At 63.3% G+C, this 20,149-nt stretch overlaps 4 protein-coding genes across 8 annotated transcripts; 1 reads left to right on the top strand and 3 right to left on the bottom strand.

The window, feature by feature from the left end:
* Window positions 1-411: 411 nt before the first annotated feature.
* CTXN1 (cortexin 1) lies at window positions 412-1,859 on the top strand. Its single transcript, XM_065933143.1, has 2 exons — window positions 412-531; window positions 882-1,859. The coding sequence occupies exon 2, from the start codon at window positions 902-904 to the stop codon at window positions 1,148-1,150; it is 249 nt and encodes an 82-aa protein (XP_065789215.1). The 5' UTR covers window positions 412-531; window positions 882-901; the 3' UTR covers window positions 1,151-1,859.
* A 1,233-nt stretch (window positions 1,860-3,092) lies between these two features.
* SNAPC2 (small nuclear RNA activating complex polypeptide 2) lies at window positions 3,093-6,644 on the bottom strand. Of its 4 annotated transcripts, XM_065933112.1 has the most exons (6): window positions 6,333-6,644; window positions 5,687-6,017; window positions 4,578-4,742; window positions 4,403-4,471; window positions 3,811-4,141; window positions 3,093-3,721 (listed from the first exon to the last, which is right to left on the bottom strand). In XM_065933112.1, exons 2-6 carry the CDS (start codon window positions 5,867-5,869, stop codon window positions 3,399-3,401), a joined length of 1,071 nt encoding a protein of 356 aa, XP_065789184.1. In that variant the 5' UTR covers window positions 5,870-6,017; window positions 6,333-6,644; the 3' UTR covers window positions 3,093-3,398. The 4 variants fall into 4 exon arrangements, with proteins under 4 accessions (XP_065789184.1, XP_065789176.1, XP_065789194.1 ...); XM_065933104.1 differs by having other exon boundaries at window positions 5,687-6,644; XM_065933122.1 differs by having other exon boundaries at window positions 4,623-4,742; window positions 5,687-6,642.
* A 78-nt stretch (window positions 6,645-6,722) lies between these two features.
* Window positions 6,723-10,343, bottom strand: TGFBR3L (transforming growth factor beta receptor 3 like). The gene is made up of 7 exons (XM_065917882.1): window positions 9,996-10,343; window positions 8,922-9,058; window positions 8,538-8,846; window positions 8,327-8,335; window positions 8,083-8,209; window positions 7,820-7,978; window positions 6,723-7,638 (listed from the first exon to the last, which is right to left on the bottom strand). The coding sequence occupies exons 1-7, from the start codon at window positions 10,063-10,065 to the stop codon at window positions 7,571-7,573; spliced, it is 879 nt and encodes a 292-aa protein (XP_065773954.1). The 5' UTR covers window positions 10,066-10,343; the 3' UTR covers window positions 6,723-7,570.
* Window positions 10,344-10,491: 148 nt separating this feature from the next.
* MAP2K7 (mitogen-activated protein kinase kinase 7) lies at window positions 10,492-20,114 on the bottom strand. Of its 2 annotated transcripts, XM_065917880.1 has the most exons (12): window positions 19,914-20,114; window positions 17,982-18,029; window positions 15,026-15,167; window positions 14,805-14,871; window positions 14,571-14,684; window positions 14,349-14,468; window positions 14,146-14,253; window positions 13,871-14,050; window positions 13,704-13,784; window positions 13,438-13,580; window positions 12,851-12,896; window positions 10,492-12,737 (listed from the first exon to the last, which is right to left on the bottom strand). In XM_065917880.1, the coding sequence occupies exons 1-12, from the start codon at window positions 20,035-20,037 to the stop codon at window positions 12,603-12,605; spliced, it is 1,308 nt and encodes a 435-aa protein (XP_065773952.1). In that variant the 5' UTR covers window positions 20,038-20,114; the 3' UTR covers window positions 10,492-12,602. The 2 variants fall into 2 exon arrangements, with proteins under 2 accessions (XP_065773952.1, XP_065773953.1); XM_065917881.1 differs by lacking the exon at window positions 17,982-18,029.
* Between the last annotated feature and the right edge of the window lie 35 nt (window positions 20,115-20,149).

Here is a 20,149-nt window from a genome sequence, read left to right as displayed (position 1 = left end):
GGTCTCTTGAAGGTTGAAGGTTGGGGTCCCTGGGGCCAGAGGACCTTTAGCGCCCAAATGAGTTTTTGGGGCACTGGGATCCTTCAAATAGGGAAACTGAGGGGTCAGTTGCAGAGGAGAATGGGGGTGTGGGAGCTGAGGTCCGGCTGGGAGGTTTAGGAGTGCTGGTGGGGGGGAGGGTGAAGTCCTTGGTGCTCACGGTTCTTTGGGGCCGGTGGTCTCTGCAGCGGCTCAGGGCGGGGCCCGGTTTTCCCGGTGGGCGGGGCGGGGTCGCGGGCGCGAGCGCCGCTCCCTGCGCAGCCTCCGCCCCCCGCGGCGGCCCCGCCCCCCGTCGCCATGGGAACAGCCGCGGCGGCCCGGCTCGCGCGCGGCTCGCCTGCCTCGGTCTCCGCGGCTCCAGGGGCGGGTGGGGTGGGCAGAGCCGGGGCCGCCGCCGCGGCCGCCGCGGAGAGGCCAAGAGCGGACAGGGTGCGGGTCCCGGAAGACAGCGCGGCTGCCGGGCGCTGGGTCCCGGTCCCGGTCCAGGCCAGGGTGAGGGGCGCTGCGGGACGGGGGTGGTGGGGGAGGGGGGTCCCCGGGACCAAGAACAAAGGGAGTGGGGCGGGGGAGCCGGGTCGAGCCCCCGCCGCCTCCCCGGGCCGTGCGTTCGCACCTGTTGTGCGCGGACCGGCCGGGTCGGGGCTTCCTCTCCTTGTTCATAGCGTCCCCACCTGCGAGCACGCCCGGAGTTGGGTGCCCGCGGGCCGGGCATGGGCGTAGCCCCGGGACTGAGGCGCAGGCGGGGGCTGGGACTCGGCAGGGAGTGGGGGGGAGGGGGCGACGCGGGGGAGAGGGAGGTCGCAGCTTCATCCCCGCATCCCGGGCGGGCCCCTCCTCCCCAGGGCGCGCGGCGATGTGAGCCATGAGCGCGACGTGGACGCTGTCCCCCGAGCCGCTGCCGCCGTCTACGGGGCCCCCGGTGGGTGCGGGCCTGGACGCGGAGCAGCGCACCGTGTTCGCCTTCGTGCTGTGCCTGCTCGTGGTGCTGGTGCTGCTGATGGTGCGCTGCGTGCGTATCCTGCTCGACCCCTACAGCCGCATGCCAGCCTCGTCCTGGACCGACCACAAGGAGGCGCTCGAGCGCGGGCAGTTCGACTACGCGCTGGTCTGAGCGGTGCGGCGCCCCTGGCCGGCCCTCGGCGGGGTTTCTCTTCCAGGGCCGCCACCAGGCCTGGACCGCGCTCGGGATCCTGCCCCGCGAGCCCGCAGCCAGAGTGGGGAGGGCATGAGGAGAAGTCCAAGCCCTCCCCCCTCAGACCCCTCCCATCTTCCCTCCTGGCCAGGCCGGAGCCCCACTTCGTGCCTTTATCCTGCCTGTCCCGCCCCTCCACCCCCAGCGTGTAGGTGTTTCTCTGCTGTTGTCCTGTCGCCCAGCAGCATGAGTGTCCTGTCCACTCCTGGATTCGGAGACCCCCATATCCTTTCCCTTCCTCCTTGCTCTGTGACCATCCTCACTCCCCACCCCGCGCAACCCCGCCCGTAAACGCTGAGCCCCTCCTTGGGTTTCGGCCTTGCCGGGCAGGCTCTCCTGGGCTCACGGGGTGGGACACTGCATACCAATATGCCCTGCGCGGCCTGCCCCGGAGACAGAGCCTGAAGAGCGACAATGGCTGCTGTGTCCAGGATGGGTGGCTTCTTCCTCGGGAGGAGAGGGCAGACAGGTTCCCTCCCGCCCCCAGCCCAGGCCCCAGTTCAGGTCAGCGCGCCCCTCCCTCTGTTACCACCTCCACCTTTCTTTGGCTCCCCTGCTACCTCTCCGATCCCTCTGCCACACACCCCTCCCCAGACCCTCCCCTGGCCTCTCTCTCCTCCCTGCCTCTGAGCCCATGCTGTTAATAAAAGCTATTATTGAGCGCTTACTGCATGCCAAGCAGTGTGCTGAGGTAGCGACTCTGCACTTGGCCTCTTGTATTTTCAGGATCCTGTTAGCATCGTCGTTCTACAGGCCTGGGGACTCGGGTCCAGACAGGTTCAGTGACTTGCCAGAGCTAGAATCTGAACCCACGGCTGACTTTTGCACATTCTGTAAGAGCTGCCCAGGGTTGAGAAACACCCAGATACATGCTCTGGGGAACTGGGCTAACCATCTCTAATTCCCCCCATTCCAGAAAGAGACAAGACCACCCTTCCTTCCCTTAACTTGGGGCAACTCTGGGGGCCATCGATGGACTTAGCCTGGTAGGGAACTGGGATGGGGCACCCTCAGCCAGCCCTGGAGATTGGCTCTGAGACCTGATGTGGCCTCCTGGCACTTTGACCATACCTGCAGCCCCAGACCACTCTGACCTGTTCCCTCTGTCCCACCATCAACTTCGGGAACCTCAGGTCTGGTGTGGTGGGGCTGTGGTCACGGAGTGGGCTGGCTCCGTTCCATGGCCCGCCTGGGAGAAGTGTTGTGCGCCCTGGGGGAGCTGTGTGCAGTGTGTGTGGGGAGAAACTGAGTGTTGCTATAAAAGGAAGGTTGTGTGAATGCACAGGCTCCGTGAACAGAAAATTCACCAGCTCTTAGAGGACTGGTGAGATCGGGGGAAGGCGGTGCTGTGGGAGGATGACTGGTGCCCTGGCCCAGCCCGAACCAGCCGGTCCCTGCCCCCGCACCCTCAGGGAGGCTGATGGAGGGGGCCGGGCAGGCGGAGAGACCCAGGAGCACCCCTGGGAACATGAGGCCTTTGACAGCCACCAGGAGCCCAGCCCTGCCCTTCACCCAGCTGTGCTCCCTTCTCTGCTTCTCTGCTCCCCCTCCAGCTCTCCCTCCCTCCCCAAGGCCACCTCAGGGACTCACTCCCCTCCCTCCAACTTCCTGACACACGGGCAGCCCACCCCTTGGTCTCCCCTAGCTGGGGACCTGACTCCCCCACCTCAGTCAGGCTCAGGCCAAGACCCTCCAAACAATCACCGAGGGTCACTTCACTGCCCACCGCACCCTCCTGCCTGACAGACCGCCCTCAGACCCCAGGAACTCTAAGCTGTGGTTCTCCAGCTCAGATTTTCCCTCCAGCATTTTGAACCCTCTCCCACCTCTAACCCACAGGAGAAAGAGTCAGTCAGGGGGGTTGACAAGAACTTTATTCACCATTACAGGACACGGTATACAGAGTTTCGGAACGGGATGAGGAACCAGTAGGGGAAATATTTGACAGTGGTGTTAGCCTAGCCAGTTGTATGGCTGAACCTCTCCTTGTACAATTGGGCTTCCGTCTCTGAGACCCCTACTGTACCAAGCATGTTAAGGCCACTGCACATTGCCTCAGGGACCTTCCACTGTGGCAAGGGCCTCATGACAACCCAGGGCCAGACCAAGCAGGATTGAGGGTCTGGGGGCTCACCGACGTCTGGAGTGTCCCCTGCCTGCCAGGCCCCTACCTTGCCACCTGGCCCAGAAGCTCCAAGGGTACCAGGAACGGGTTCAGGGGGCACACCCCAGCTGCTTGCCAAGAGGTTATGGGCTGGCTGGAGCCAGCATTCTCGGGGGCCTGAGGGGTGGCCTGGCCAGTCTCCTCCTGACCCCTGGAACCTGCCCCGCTATCCTCAGTTCTGGACGCCAGGCCCCCACTGGCAAGGTCACGCTGAGGGGCCGTCAGATGTCGGTACATACCCGACATGTGTTCAACCAGGGTGGCGCAGGGCAGACGGGACAACTCCTCAGGAAGTGCCATGAGCAGGTCAAGGACCACAGCGGACTCTGGTGAAGGATGGAAAGGGGATGAGTCGGGAGGGCGGGGCTGGCCACCAAAGAACCCGCCCCCAGAGTGCCGGCTCCTCCCTCCTCACCAGCTGCGGAAAGCTCAGGGACCTGGCCACCGCGGGAGACGGATGACAGGTACGTGTAGATCTTCTCGAAGTCCACAGAAAAGTCTCCCTCAGCAGACTGGCCAGTCAGGGACTCGGAGGATGCCTCAGGAACAGGGCCTTGCGTCTTGGGGGTGGAGCCAGGAACCTCATGCCCTCTGGAGGCCTTGGGGACGGGGCTGGAAGCCTCAGGACCCAGGTCCTCCTGTCCTCCAGGGGCGCTGAGGGGCAGCAGTTTCCCACAAGCCTGCGTGGGCTTGGAGGGCACCGAGTGCAGGAGGTTGATGGGCTCCGTGGCAGCGATGCCGAGCGCCTGGCAGGCAGAGAAAGATCAGGGAAGGAAAGGCGGAAGTGTCCCCGCGGGTTACTCCCCTGCCCTGCAGGAGAAAACCTTCAAATCCACCCCCCCCAACCCTGAGCAAGGCTGAGAGGGTGGACACGGAGGCTAGGGTGACCAGTGACGGGCCAGAATCACAGAGCTGGCAAAGGGAAGGGAGCCAGGTCCAGCTTAGACTCATGTATATGACCCTGTCCTCCGGGACACCCTCATCCTGCCTGGATGGAATGGCTCTACCTGTGAGAAAGCCACAGTAAGCGCCTCCTCCAGTGGGCCTGTTATCTTCTCAGCCAGATCCATCCACACCTGGGTGGAACAAGCAGAAGGTACTTAGGGATTAATCCTCAGGAGTCCCCCATACCCTACTCCTCCCTGGAGCTCCCCTGTCCAGATTATCCCCCCGAACTCCCACCTCATTCCCCAGGGGCCAGCCCTGGGGAGCCTTGCCCCAGTTCACCTCGATGGGGGCTGGGGTCTGTGTTTCCCAGCGCCTTGGACCCTTTGGGCCACCTGGATGTATCCTCTGAATGGCCTTCCGGGCCACTCGGCCCTTGAGCTGCCGGAGAAAGTCCTCGATCTGGGAAGTAAGAAGAGGCCAAATGGACCTTCTAGAACCCAGGGCTAGGCAGTCCTGCCTGTTCTAGGGCTAGCCACTGCTCCCTAGCCTCCCACTGGCCAGGGGTTAAGGGTCAGAGGGACTCTGCCCGGGGTTCTCCGGCCAAGGCCCTAGGCATGACCAGCTACCTGACAAAGATATAAAGCCCTGGCCGGTTCTGGCTCCTCCCCGCAGCCACAGCCCACACCCGTGGTTAAGTACTATCCAAGTCACCTACCCGCTTCTTCCACTCCACTCTATTTCCCTGACTCCCACTTCAACCACATTCCCGTCCAGTCCCGCTGCGACCTGCACCCATTCTGGAAAGTGAAGGAAAGTGTTTGTCGCTCAGTCGTTGCCGACTCTTAGCGACCCCATGGACTGCAGTCCTTCAGGTTCCTTTGTCCATGGAGTTCTCCGGGCAAGAACACTAAAGTGAGTAGCCATTCCCTTCTCCAGGGGATCTTCCCGACCCAGGGATCGAATCGGTGCCGCCTGCATTGCAAGCAGATTTCTTCACCATCTGAGCTAGCAGAGAAGACCCATTCTGGGGCCTCCGAAAAAACTCAGAGCTCGCCCCGCCCCTAAATTTTGCCTTCGCTCCGCCCCTCCGACTTCTGCGACACGACCTCCTCCTCGCCCCGCCCCTCGACTCACTCTGTCCCGCCCTCACCCCGCCCTCACCCCGCCCTCAGCTTCTCGCAGCCACACAAGGCCCAGCCTTGCACTAGTCCCGCCTCCTCCGCCGTTCTTCCGGTTCCTCAACCTCGGCCTAGTCCCCGCCTCACCCTTGACAGGCCCACTCCAAAGCCCCGCCCCCAAGCCTCACTTTCGTCCAGCCCACCCTCAAGGCCCGCCCCTCTGCCAGCCCCGGACACATCCTAGCTCCGCCTCCAGCCTTGCTCCCATTTCGGGACTCTTCTCACCTCGGTCTTGCTCCGGCCCGGCAACTCACGGGCCAGCTCGGCGGCGTCCAGCTCTGGTTGGCCCTGTCGCGCCTGCAGTAGTCGTAACAGCTGCCGCTTCTCGCTGGCTCTCCAGGCCGCGGGGCCAGTCACCTCAACCAGATAGCGCCTCGGGATCGCTCGCCGCCGCTGCGGTGGCTTCATGCCGGTGAGGCGGGTGAGGGCGTCGGCGTCGTTCCGGAGTGTTTCCTTGGTGGGCGGGGTTACGGCGGCCTCTGGGTCCAAATGACCCCGCGCGGAAGCAGAATTGGATGGGGGCGTGGTTCTGCGTTTGCAGGCCGTAGGGAACTGCCTACAGCAGAAGCGATGGGGACTGGTATCTAACTGAGGCTAAGGACCCCACCGCCCGCATTCTGTCTCATTCGTGAACTGGAGCCGAGACCTTAGATCTCATCCCTTCCCTCCATTCCAGGAATAAGTCTTGTGAATCTCCTGTTATGTGCTTTGTAGCCAAGAACCTCAGCCGTAAGGTCGGATAGCCCAGATTGGTGATTTAAATGATGTGACCTTGCCGAGCCTCAGTTTCCTCAGCCGTAAAATGGAACTAAAATCCCTCCCTTGTCTATGCTCTGAGGAGGGTGAGGTCAGGCAGGAGGGATTTAAGGACCTTAAGGCTAGACGGAGAAGAGCCTGAAGCAGAGACTTGAGCTCGAGATCTTAGCAAGGGCAGGGTCCGGGCCGAGGGAGTGGAGAGCGGAGAGGTTTTGAGAAGGCCGATGAGCTGGTGCAGGTTTGGAGGAGGAGACGAGGCTAAGCTGTCAGGATTGGGTGTTCCCTTTTGTTAGGGACTAAATGCCCGTGGGCGGTATTTGCACACGTGTATAAGGGCGTGTGAGCCCCGCCTCAAAGCCCCACCCCTCCAGTCTAGACCTCTTCCGGCCCGGAATCCCCACCCCCGCGGCAGGCGCACGCGCGGACTTGAGAAACCCTCAGTCCAGGCCAGAGGTTTATTTTGGGCCGGGGTGGGAGGGTGGGAGGAGAAGCAAGGAGGGCGGGGCGCAGCGATTGTAGTCCCATCGAGTCCCAGGTACTGGCGGGCCTAATACGAGGCCGTGGCTGGTTTGTCTCCGGATCCTGCTGTGGGCTCTCCATCTCTGGAAAGAGGCGACTCAGGCTGAGCGGGGAGAGGACGCTAAGGCTGGTCACCCCCTTCTCAACCCATCGCCCATCGCCCCATCAGTCTGCGTGGCCGGGTGAGAGTGGATGAAACTAGGGAGAGTCTGAAACCTGAATTCTCTTTGCCTAGTGCCTGTGTGAGGTGTTGAGATCCTTTCTCACGACACTAAACCCGCAGTCGGCTACGGGTCACCCACCACCTGAGTTCGAATCCCAGTTCCACTAAATTTTTGTGACCTTTGGCAAGTCCATTTCAGAGAGTGCCTCATTTTCCTTATATTATGGGGATTATAGTAGAAAGTTTTTGCAAGGATTAATATGCGTTAATCATTTGGAACTCCGCCTGTCAGAAAGAACGGGCTGCTGCTGCTGCTGCTAAGTCGCTTCAGTCGTATCCGACTCTGTGCGACCCCATAGACAGCAGCCCACTAGGCTCCGCCGTCTCGGATTCTCCAGGCAAGAACACTGGAGTGGGCTGCCATTTCCTTCTCCAATGCGTGAAAGTGAAGTCGCTCAGTCGTGTCTGACTCTTCGCGTCCCCATGGACTGCAGCCTACCAGGCTCCTCCGTCCATAGGATTTTCCAGGCAAGAGTACTGGAGTGGGGTGCCATTGCCCTCTCTGAAAGAACGGGCTATGGAGATCATTGTCATCACCTCCCTCCTCCATCTGTCTTAACCGGCCCCACGTTACACTCTCCCTCCTTCCTGCGCCCCGACACTTACCTGCCTCACTGGGGCCTCCTGGGTGGGGGGCCGCTGGGCGAGGCTCTCGGGGGCTGACCGGGGAGTTGGGGCGCTGGAGAAGAGAGGGAAGCTGAGGAGTAGGGGTTGCAGTGAGCAGGGCCGGAGCTAGGGCGACCCCTGGAGGCTGCTGCGGGCGTAGCGGAGGCCGGTCTAGGGATGTTCAGGGCGGAGCAGGCCGACGGCTGGAATAGACTGGGGGCCAGGCGGAGATCCCGGATGGCGGAGATTGGTACCTGAGTGCGCGCACACGAGGCTGAGCCCGGCAGCCACAGCGGCGCCCAGCACGAAAGCGGCCAACACTAGCGCTACCACCGGCGCGGGCTCCAGGGCCTGCGGGGCCGGCGCGGGAGACTCGGGGAGCACAGCTCTGCCGGGGAAGCCCTTGGGTAGCCCTGTGAGAAGTACAACGCTAAGACTGGGATCAGGCCTCAGATGTCCTCCCCACCCCTCTTCTGGACCCCAGAGGTCCCCCCGCGGAGGACTGCTGCGCGCTCACTGGGGGGCAGCCGTGGCACAGTCACCACGATGGGCTGCGTCAGTGTGTGCAGGTGGGGGCTGTCAGCACCCGGGCTCTCATCGCTGCCACTGCCGGCGCCCGCGCACGCCTCATCCTGAGGCAGACACTGCAAGGAAGGGGGCACAAGAGACGGGAATGTCAGGGGCCGGACTCCACGGACTGGGCCGCAGGCAGATCTAAGTGTCCAGCACTCTGTTGCAACCAGGGATCCCATCACTAGAACCCTGGAAATCTGATCCCTTCGGACGTCTCTGCCCCCAACCCCAGCCTGAGACCCAGTACCTACTCCCAGTTTCGAGATTACCACCGCCCCCAGGTCTAAAAGCACCCAGATGTCCAAACCCTAAGGAGTTTCTCCCTCGGATGTCAGAGGCGCTTGCGCCCAACCCTTGATCGGCCCGGGCGCCGAGGTTCCCGGTCCTGCGCCCGCGCACCGGGGACAGTGGAGGCATTGTCAAAGGCGCAGGCGTCCAGTGGGCTCTGTGGAGGCGGCGGCAGCGACTCAGTTGGCAGTGCAGGAACTGCACAGAGGCGTTGAAGACCGGGCGCAGGCGGAAGCTGAAACGCGCGGGACCGGCGGCACCGAGGAGCGGCCGTGGTGGCGGGAAGGTGACCGAGGAGTCCGCGGAGCAGCCCCTGCGCAGCAGCGCCAGGGCGGGGCCCGGGGCCGGGCGCGAGGACGGTGTTACGGAGCAGCGGTGCAGGGCCAAGCCCCAGCGCGCGGAGGGACGGGTCAGGGACGCCTGGGGGGCGGGGTCGCCGTCAGGATCGGCAGCCCCCACCGGCCCTCACCCGACCTCCGTGCGTCCCGCGTCTACCTGCACAAACACCCGGCTGTCCGCTGGGACCTCCAGCAGCCCCGCACGGCGCGGGGAGGCATCCTCCGCGTCCGACAGCTCCAGACTGAAAAGGGGTCGGCGCGGCCAGGGCCCGGGCGCCGCAGGGAACGGGGGCTCTGGCGGGGAGAGAGTGGCACAGGAGAGGGAGGGCGCGCTGTCTCTTGTTTCCCCCGGCCAACCTCCCGCCTCCCCTGCCTTCTTTGGAAGATGGATGCAGTTGTGGTGGAGGATTCACCTGCGCTCGGCTCTGTGCTTCACACCCTCAGCCATAAAGCTGCTGTGATGTACCCTCTTGAGACCCCCAGGACGTCCCAGCCCAGCCCCTGAGCCTGGACGCAAAGCTGCACCTTCCTGGGGAGGCGCCCCTTTTCCCAGACCCCGTCTTCTCCACCTGCAGCGGGCAAAGTATCCCCGGCGGGGGCGGGGCTGAGGGGCGCCTGACGGTGGATGGTCAGTCTGGGTGAGCACAAAGGTCCTCTCCTCCCCCCACCCACCCAGGACCAGGGACTGCTTCGGGGTCATAGCAGGGCCGTCTAAGGGGGGACGATGCTGACCCCACCCTTTCCTTTCTAAGGGTTGGGGATAACAGCAAGGGGGTCTTCCTCCAGCCCTTTCGGCATCATGGAAGCCCAGCCTGGCCACCAGGGTCCAGGGCTTTTCCCCATGTCTGGTTCCTCACTTCTGGACTGAGGGCAGCAGCAGCAAAGGGAATAGGCACCGGGGAGCCCCCACTGGGGTGTGTGGTCACCCCACTACCCCCATCTGCCTTCAGGAGGCACTCGACTATGTTCTTCTCAAAGGATGTTATCTAAACCGTGCACAGTACCTAAGATCATTTGTGCAGACCACTCCCCTCCCACAGCCCTTAGCCTCACCATGGCTGCTGGGGAGTTTGAAGTTGGGGATCCAAGACAACCTGGAATTGGGGGTGGGGGAGACCCCACCTTCCACCCACCCACCCCCATTCCCCCAGGCAGGGTAGATGAGAGGTTGCGTTGATAGGGCAGCACAGGAACGGGTTTGTGCCAGGCCATGTCCCTTGCCTGTACATACCAGCTGGCTCGCTGGGCAAGGTGGTGGTCCCCGGGAGCAGGGCCAGCAGCAGGAGCGCGGTGCCCAGCATGCTGGCCTGGCTGAAGTTAGCAAGTACAGAGCTGGTGGCAGAGGCGCCAGCCAGGCAGCACCCACACCCAGGAGGTGGGCAGGTGGCCCTGTCCTTGGCTGGGTGGCCACTTCAGGAGGCAAGGAGCGGGGGCGGGAAGACTGTTGGGTAGACATCAGAGCTGGAGCCCAAGGCCTGGCAGGGATTAAGGGCTCTCCCACCGGACCTGTGGCTATCGGGTTAGGGGGAGGTCCCACACACTGGCCATTAAATATGCAGCAAGTCACTACAAACAACCCCTCCGGCCCCCAGCCCTGCCTCCCCTCACTGCATAGGCCTTGTCCATTAGAATGGCTCCCAGCCCCCCACTTCCAAGGTCAGGCCTCAGGACCCCTTCCCCTTTTCCCACCTTGCTGCTAGGCTCAGGACACACACCACAGACTCAAGTGGAAGAAAAGGGAGGGGTTTTATTCTCAAGCGTCTAAGGATTTACAAACGAGGGCGTTTTGTTTTAAAAAGGGATGGGGCAATACTGGCGGCCTGAGAAGGGGTGGTGGGCCGATGGGCTGGGCCAGGCCGCCCCAGGCCCCTGGCTGCCCACTCTGCCCTCTGCCTGGTTGAGAGGGGGGTGGCTGGTGGCTGGTGACTGGGAGGCGCGGGGAGGGAGACATGGGGTGGGGGAAGGAGAGGCTCCCATTTAACACTGAAGGGGAGGGGGACATGGGTGGACACTCACACACAAAACAGAAAATAAAGTTAAATAGAAATTAAACCCAGGCAGCTGGCCTCAGGCCTGTGCGGGCCTTGGGGCTGGCCACGCAACCTTCCCGGCTACCCAGAAAGGCCCCTGGCAAGGGAGGGTGGAGGCCATGCCTACTGGCCCCACACCCTGCCCCCCTCCCCTCACAAAGGGGACTGGAACAAGAAAAGGTGGCCACCCCCTGGGGCGGGGGACAAAGATGACTTCGAGTACTTTTTAAACATGCGGCGTTTTGTGACTACCCTAGTAGTAACTAGATTCGGTGAGATAAATGGAGGGTACAGTGATGCCTAGTCTAGATTGCTTCAGCTACATCCAGCGAGGTTCCTCACCTTTGGTGTTGGTTGATTTTTGTGGTTTTTCTGGGGTTTTCTTTTTCCTTTTTTTTTTTTTCCTGTTACGTTATTTTGCTCTACTGTCCACTTGATTCGCATGCGTCACCAACAACAAGGAAACAGTCCCTCCTGCTCTGGCTGCTTGCTGCCCAGGGCCCCATGGACGCCGGGGCCTCAGGGCGGGCTGGGCACTGGCCAGCTCCGGGTGAGTCGAGGGGCGCTCGTGGGCCACTACGAGGGCGTGACTGCCTGCACACGCCCAGCCCTTGGCCTGCTCCCACCTCTGTCCCTGTCAACACATCCTCGAACCCCCGTGTCCAATCCGTGCACCCTCATCCCTGCCTCCCGGGGCCCCATGGACCCCCTCCTGTCACCCGTTCCCTCCGCCACCTCCCTGCCACACCAGCGCCGGCTGCCCTCCACCACGCCCCGCGCCTACTGTCCCTGAAGGCCACCCTGTGTGGCCATGGCCCCTTGGGCTTCCTCCATACCCCCTGAGGTCCTCCACTCACCCCTGCAAGCTTGGCCAGTCTCCAGCCCTGAGGGAGGAGCAATCCCCCACCCCCAGAGCCCACCTTTGGGACTAGTGTCTCCCAGGTGGTGGCCCGAGCCCCCACGGCTCAGCCCCCAGCCCAGCCCCCCAGTACCCACAGGCAGTTCGGGGGGCTGCCGCCACAAGCAGCTAAACACGACTTTGGTAAAAGTTTCTGAAGGTACCAACAAAGCCCATAAGAACAAGCTCTTCTCCTCCCCCCACCCCCAAACACCCCACCAAGTACAATAAAATACAATAAACTCCAAAAAGGACCCCCTGAGATCAAAGAGAGAGAGAGAAAGAGAGAGACCAGCCCGGGTCCGGCTGCAGTCACAATGTCCAGCCCGCCTGCCGGGGGAAGGGCGCCTGCCAACTGGCTCATCACTGGCCAGAGACCTAAGTGGACCCAGGGGTCCTGCCGGGGGTGGCAGGGCCTGGGCCAGGAGAGAGGCAGAGGCAAGGAGGGAGATGGGGAAAGCCAGAGAGGTAGAGAGGGAAGTGGCAGAGAGGGAGATGGAGCCAGGGCGCATGTGTGCATGGAGGGGGCGGTGGGGACAGCGCGGTGTGGGGGGTGCAGGGAATGGCGGCTCTCTCCCGACCCCTGGGGGCCGCCCCAGCCCAGAGGTTACAACTGAATAAATAGCGAGACTGCTCGCGGCCTGCTGTCTTCCGTTCACAGTGTCTGTCGGGGTAGGGGGACGTGTACGGCCGGCTGATCCCGGGACGGGAAAGGGCTGGGGCCTGGCAGGCCCATCTGTCCACGGCTGGTGGGCAGGGAGTCGGGGGTGGGTCGGCACCCCCTACTATCTGTCCTCAGCCCTCGTCGGCCGTCCGGGTCCCAGGGCTCCCCTGGCGGGCAGCTGGGGGACTGTGCAGGGCAGGGGGGCCTGAGGCCGTGTCCCCCAGCGGGCCGGCCGCTGCCGTGCGGCTACCTGAAGAAGGGCAGGTGGTGCTGGCTCAGGACCCCGCTTGTCCTCGGTGACTCGGTCTTCGCCATGACATCCTTGAACCAGGATGCCACGTCCACCTCCAGCGTCTCGTAGCGCTTGATGAAGCTGTGTTCCTGGGGACCCAAGGGGGTGGGGCTCAGGACCAGGGTGTCTCTTCCCTGGCCGCCTGGCCTCCAGTGGGGCAGGGGTTTTCGGACGGGGGCTGGGAGGGGTCCTGGGTACTCACAAGTAGCTTATTATACTTTGGTCTCTTCCTGTGATCTTTAGTAAGGCTGGAGAGAGAGAGAGAAAGGAGAGAAATGAGAGCCGGGAGAAGGGGCCTGGCTGCCCGCCCCACTGAGTCAGGGCTGCTGGATCTGCAGGCCAGAGCCCATGTCCTCCCCGTCCCTCAGCCTTGTGCTGACAGAGGGGCCGGGGTTGGCTCTCAGGCCCCTCATCTGTGACAGAAGCCTGACACACACTGAGATGCCCATGGGGGAAGTAGGTGGGGGGGGGGGTGGGTAGATGGGTGGGCTTCCCCCTCCACGGAAGCTCCTGTGTGGACCCAGCTCTCAGGCCTGGGACACCTGTGCTCATTCACAGTTCCCTGGCGAAGCCCAAGAACCACCCTGCCAAACACCCCAGGGCTAGGGGTCCCCTGTGGCTGAGTCTGGACCCAACTTCTAGCCCCTAGGGCTTAGGCTCTGGCTCCAATCCGCAGCCCCCCACCCCCATCCCCGGGGGCCCTTCACCCCACCCCAGTGGCCTAAGCTCAGGGTCATGTCTAACCCTGCCCTGCTTTCCAGACTAGAGGGCAGGGCTGGGGGTGCTCACCAGTCTTTGACGAAGGACTGGAAGTCCCCCGAGAAGCCCATGTGTCCGGGCAGGAGCGGGGGCTCCTCTTGGAGGACTTTGGTGAGGACCTCGAAGTCCGTCTTGCAGTTCTTGTAGGGGAACTGTCCTGTCGCCAGCTCCACCTGGGAGAGAAATGGGCAGGGCTGGGCTGGCCAAGGAGGAGGGGGCCCTGCCCTTTCTGCTGCCACTGCCTGCCTCCACGCCCCGAGAAAACCCAGCCTCCAAAAGCCGGGGCCCCAACTCACCAAGGAGATGCCCAGGCTCCACACATCGGCCCGGATGTCGTAGTCGGGCTTGGTGGGATCCGGGGGGTCGATGCGCTCGGGCTGCCGGTGGGAGAGGGTGATGGACCCCTGGGGCTGGGGTGGGTGTGCCACCCCTCCCACTGGTGCCCCCGGGGCCCCCCACTTACTGCCATGTAGGCGGCACAGCCAGCGCTCCGCGTTTTGGCTTTGGAGTCGACCAGGCGGCCACTGATGCCGAAGTCACAGAGCTTGATCTGGCCCCGCTCGTCCAGCAGGATGTTGGAGGGCTTGACGTCACGGTGGATCACGCCATGCTTCTCCTTCAGGTAGTAGAGCGCCTTCACAATCTGCAGCGTAGGCAGGGGAGGGCACTGGTCAGTGACATGGAGGCCGAGGCTGGGGGGGCACCTGCCTGCCCACCTGTGCCCTCCAGGCCACTCACTGCCACCGTCATCTTGCCCAGGATCCGCTCGGGGATGGGGCCCTGCATCCGCTTCTTGAGCTTCTCTGCGCACGTGCCCATGAGCTCCATGGCGATGAAGACATCCGTCTGCAGGGACAGCAGTGGCTGTACCCCTCTGCCCACCCAACAGGCTCAGGGCCCAGGGGAGGAGATGGGGGGGTTGGGGGGAGCCCTCGTCTCACATTGGTGATGAAAGTCCCGAAGCACTGCACAATGTAGGGGCAGTCGTGGCTCTTGAGCACCACGTCCAAATCCATGAGGATCCTCTTGTTCTCCTCCTTATTCCCCGAGCGCCGCATTTGCTGCACAGGACAGCCGAGGGCTTAGCGTGGAGCCTGGGGCGCGGGGCCCCCGTGGGACATGGAGGGGGTTGCGCTCCCACGGGCAGGGCGTGGCGGGCTCACCTTGACAGCGATGACGTGCCCCGTCTTCCGGAAGCGCATCTTCCACACCTGGCCGCAGGTGCCGCTGCCCATCTCCCCCAGGTTCTCCAGGTCATTGATCTCCGCCTGGTAGCGCTGATGAGGAGAGCCAGGGCTGGGGATCCAGGGGGCCTCTGCCCTCACCCCCGGCCCACATCTACCAGCTGTGTCCCGCCCACCCTCCCTGGGGCTGCCAAGGGAAGTGCGTCACGTTACCTGGCCCCCAATGGTCAGGTAGCCCGTCTGCTTCATGATCTCCTGCAGCTTCTGGTCAATCTCGATGCTGAAGGGAGAGGGAGTGGGTGCCGGTGGAGGGGGGTCCCGACCAACGTGAGGTGACCCCAGCCCCCAACACACAGGGGGTTATACAGAGCTCACCAGCGCCACCCCGAGGCTGGCCCTGCGCCCCCTGATCTCCCATCCCCCAGGTGGCTCACCTCTCCATGCTGCGGGGTGTGAACAAGGTTGAAGGCAGCCCCAGCATGTGGCGGGGCCGGGCGGGGGGCGTGGGGTGCTGTGGTGAGCTCTCGGAGGACGGTGAGCGGCTGCCCCCATCGTTGGCCAGTGGAAGCTGTAGGGCTGGGGGGTGGTGAGAACCAGGGGTGGGGAGGGGGTTAGCTCCCGGCTGGCCCCAACTGCAGGGTTTGGCGCCCCCATCCTTCCCTCCCCGGTATCCCTCAGGTGGGCCGGCACAGCCCCCAGCCCTGGTAGAGGGGGTGTGCCCTGCTCCTAGGCCACTCTCGGGGTGCTTTCTCCCGGCCCCCCTGACTGGGAAGGGCTTGTGGCAGGCTGTGGGGGAAGGGTGGTCCCCAGAGGCTGAGGGTTCATCCCAAGTATTCGCTGATAGAGAAAGGAGGCCCTGAGGCTGCTAGTGGACCTCGGGCGGGTAGGCCGCCCCCACCCTGGGGCCCTTTCCTCCCCACTCTGCCCGGTAAGAGGCCCAGGGCCACCGCCCCCAGAAGGTGGCAACGCTGAACTGGTCAGAGAGTGGGTGAGGGACCCAGGCTTCTGGCTGCCTCGCCTGTTCTGTTTCAGGGTCAGGGAGGACTGCCCTCTGGCCAGCAGACTCTGTGAGCCTCCGGCCTGGCCTGCAGAGCTGGGGCCAATGCGACCAGGGCAGGAGCCCGAGCTGGACCTGTGTCCTTCAGGTAAAGGGAGCCAGGTGACCCAGCCCCTCCAGGGGCTGGCAGGGCTCCAGGGACGGGGGCCAGGTCAGGAGGGGAGCTCGGTTCTTTCCAGAAGCCTGCATGCGGACAGCTTGGGCATGCTACAGGCAGGCGGGCAGGCAGCAGGCAGGCAGCGGGCACCCCAGGACGGGCAGGCGGCGTTAGGGGACGGGAGGGTGGGAGACAGACAGATGGGAGCTGAGACTTGGGGCCCAGCTGCCCAGAAGAGGCTCTGCAGAGACAGGCCAGAGAGGAGCTGGGGACAGAAGAGCAGGCCCCTGATGGACAAGGAGCCTCCGGGCCAGGCAGGCCACAGAGTGGGAGCAGAGGCCAGAGTGGCCCTGGAAAAGATGGACGACTCTCCAGGGAACCCGTGAACCTCAGGGACCCTGGCACTCGGCCTCCAGAAGGGAGCCCCTGGCTGGGAAAGCCGAAGGTTACAAGCACCCCCCAGGTTCACCTCCCCCTGGAGAGTGGGCTGGGAGCTGGGCGGGGGGGCAGGAGCGTCTCCCCTGCAAGTTCTGCAGGCGCCTGGTGACGTGGGCCCAGTGACCAATGGGTAGACAGATACAGTGTGGCTCTTGGCGCCCAGGCACTTTTTGTGCCCTGCTGGCCTACGACCTTGGTTGCAGTCAGAGTGAGGAGCAGACCTCTGAGCCTGACCTGCCAGTCCCAGGAGGGCCTGGTGAGAGTGACGGAAGAGCTCTGGGAGCCCGAGAGCGTGGCTGAGCCCCGTCCCCTTCACTGGCCCAGAGGTCTCTCCTCCGGGGCCCTCCCTGCTCTACCACGGCCAGAAGTCTGGTCCTAAACCCTCCCTCTCTGGCTGGACACTCTCCAGGGTTCCCAAAGACCCTCAAGCTCTGGGACCCTGGATCCCTGGCAGGCTGCCCCACGCTGTCATCGGCTCCCTGTGTGAGGACCACCCCCCTCCCCTCCCTCGGCCTCTCTGTGCCCTGTCGGCCCCCCACCCCTCACACAGTCCACCGGGCCCTCTGAAGGCTCCCCCAGAGCCCGGGGCCAAGGCAGCTTGTGGGGGGAGAGAGGCTTCCAGCCAGTCCCACAAACTGAAGCATGGTAGGTGTTTAAGAGGGGCCAGTGCAGGATGGCTGAGGGGTAAGGCGGGGGGGAGGTATACAGAGGCCCTGAGAACGGAGATCACACAGGTGGTGCCGGGCCCACAGCAGGTCAAGAAGGCCGAATGAGAGCGAGAGACTGACGGGGAGAGGGGAAAGAGGAGGATGAGTGAGCGAGGGTGAGGGAGACATAGGGCGGTGGGGCGGGGTGGAGCATGCAGCCTGCCAGGCTGTCAGCGAGCACACGCGCGCACACACACAGGGCACGGCACGAACCCACAAGCACGTGCAGACGCCACGCCACAGGACCGACAGAGCCAGCTCTCCCTCCTGTTCTTACACACACACACACGCACACTTCCCAACCCAGTCCTATTCCACACACAAGGATCAATGAGGCCAGCCTGCCCCCCATCCCCCACCTTCCCCACAGGCACGCCTGGCTCCCTCTTGGGCCCTGGGGGGCTGTTTCCTCCCACTCCTGTGCTCCCCCACCTCCCAGGAGACTTTGCTCAAATGCCACCTTCTCCCCAGGCTTCCCAACCGCCGCACCCCACCCCCCCAACCCTGCAGAATCCATGACCCTGCTCCACTGGGCCTTTCCTCCAAGGCACAGGGCCTCTTCCACTTCTCCCTGCCCAGAGGACCCCCCAACCTCCAGGGCCTTCCATCCCCAGGGGAGCACCAGCCCCTGGAACAGATGGGCTCCCTCCAGGCCTAGCACTGCTCAGCACAGGGTGAGGGCGACATGGGTCCACTGAGCTGATGAAGTGGATCAGCAGGTAGGGAGCCCAACCTTCCCTCCCTCCACTCACACACACACACACGCCTGCAGGCACGCGCACAGACACTCGGGACCCCCTCAGCAGGCGACAGACTCCTGGCAGGGGAGGGAGTCTGTTTCCTCCTGTGGGGAGTCCAGACCTGAGCCCGAGAGGAACAGAGGAGCAGGAAGGGACAGGACACAGAGGAAGTGCCCGGGTGGGCCAGGCGTTGACCGTGTGGTTGGAGAGAGAGTGAGGGTGGGACGGGGGGATGCACACGCACACACAGAGCATGAGGGAGGGGGGGAGGAGGGATGGCATTCTGCGGCCGGGGCAGCGGTTAGGTCAATGGTGCAGAGATCCAAGCAGCGATGATAAAAAGGCTGGTACCTGCTCGTTGGGACGGGGCAGGAGCAGGGCTTAGAGTGATCACAATAACTGGATGGGGAAAAGGAAGAAAAAAAAAAAAAAAAGAAAAACAACACCACGATAAATCACAACAGAAACAACTGATTTGTCCAAAAGAAAAGAAAATCAAATCATAACAAGGAGGAGGGGGGAGGCACGCGGCACCAAACTGCAGAGAACAACAGAGATGGGAGGGCTGAGAGGATGGGATGGAGCTGACAGACACAGGCGCCAGGAGGGAGCTCCCCAGGGCATGTTCTCTGTGGGCCTCCCTGTGCCTCCCTGCCCATCTGGGACAGCCACCCTGCCAGGCACCCCAGGCCCTGATCGGGCCTGTCTCATCCACGCTGGGGTTGGAGGGGGAACAGTGCTGAAGAGCCTGGTGGGAGCCCTCCAGTCCTGGCTGGGCTTCCTACCCCAGGCAGAGTCTTAACACAGCATTGCTGCCTCAGGGGTCTTCCTGGGCCCTTAGAGACCCCTCCTCACTCCAGTAAGGAGCCCACACGGACCAAGGGCAGAAAAGGGAGGGTGGGGAGTGGACCATACACGAGAATGGGGGGTGATGAGGGAGTGGTGGGAGTACCCAGATGAGCAGCTATCTTCCGCACCTCTCAAGATGGGCCGACAGGGAGCTACATAAGCCACAAGAGTCATATCAGTGGGGTTAACAAGAAGGGGAATTTGCTGGGTCAAAAGAGACACAGAAAGCATGTGTGGGAGGGGACTTCCCTGGTAGTCCAGTGATTTATACTCTGCACTTCCAATGCAGGCAGGGGGCACGGGTTCCATCCCTGGTCATGGAACTAAGATCCCGGATACCGCAAGAAGTGGCCAAAAAAGTTATATAAAGAAGAGAAAGCATGTGTGGAGGATGCTCTTCATCAGGTCAGTAGGAAGGGGTAAAATCTGACTCCCTGTGAGCTTCCAGGATGTGCGGAAGGGTTCCGCAGGACGTTACAAGCAGACTAGATGTCGCATGGTGATCCCGGGCCAGGCGCGGGTGTTGAGGGGCAGCTCCTGACGCCAGAGGACAGGATTCCGGACAGACAGGTGCTGAGGTCGTGGGATCACAACGGAGCGGTACGTGTATATCCTGGGATGCCCAGGTAGCCTCACACTGGCCTCAGGTGTCCCTGGGCTGTGTGTGGAAGGGGGAGTCACTTGATTCAAGGTGACAAAGTTGCCACGCTTGGAAGCTGCGTATTTATTTCTGGAGAATCCAGAAAGATGGTGGCAGTGAAACTAGTCCGAGGAGTATAAGGAGAGGCCTGGCTTAGGTGGGTAAAAAGCTATGTGGCAGGAAGTCTGCTGATCCAATGACAAGATCTCAGCGCGGGAAGAAGGGAGCACTAGACACAATCACAGGGGCAGTTATCCACGGTCCAGCGATGTCAGGTGTCCCCAGGTCGGGCGCACTTGTGTCATCTGCTGAACCCGGCTGACAAGGACCCAGGTGGCGGGGGAGGGGACCTCTTGACACAGTCTCTGAGATGGCGACAGTGGAATCAGCTGGTGAAAAGGGATGTGTACACGTATACGGAGGAGCTGGATGTGGTCATGGTTGCATGGAGTGGGAGCACCAAGGCTCAGAGTAGGTGACAGAGGCTCCGAGGTTCCCGGTGATTGGGGGCGGGTCATCAGACGGAGGGCCTCGCCCTGGAGCCGGTAACTAGGTTCCCAGGCCCCATTAGGGGGAGCCCCGAGGCAGGGTGAGGACTGACGGGGAGCTCACGGGCCCCACGACCCCCGGGTCACCGTGACCCTCTCCCCGCAGGCCGACAGCGGGGAGCCGGGCGGAGAGGAGGAGGAGCAAGAGCGCCCCGGAAGCGGGGGCGGGGCCTGGCGGCGGGGGCGGGGCCTCCCGCGGCGCGCGCCCCGCCCCGCCCGCCCCCTCCCCCATGCCGCCGTGCTTACTGGGCCTGGGCCGCTGGGGGCTGATATCCAGGTTGAGGTCGATCCTCCGCCGGGCCTCGCGGTTCTCCTGCTTTAGCTTTGCTTCCAGGCGGGACAGCTTCTGCTCCAGGGAGGACGCCGCCATCTTCCCCGCCGCCGCCGCCGCCGCGCACCGCCCGGCCGCCCGTCAGTCCGGCAGACAAACACCGCACTGCGCCTGCGCTTGGATGACCCCGCCGAGCCGCCGTCTCGTTCTG

The sequence above is a fragment of the Muntiacus reevesi genome, chromosome 1 (genome assembly GCF_963930625.1).
Source record: "Muntiacus reevesi chromosome 1, mMunRee1.1, whole genome shotgun sequence".
Taxonomy (NCBI): Eukaryota; Metazoa; Chordata; class Mammalia; order Artiodactyla; family Cervidae; genus Muntiacus; species Muntiacus reevesi.
This window is presented reverse-complemented; position numbering and strand designations above follow the sequence as displayed.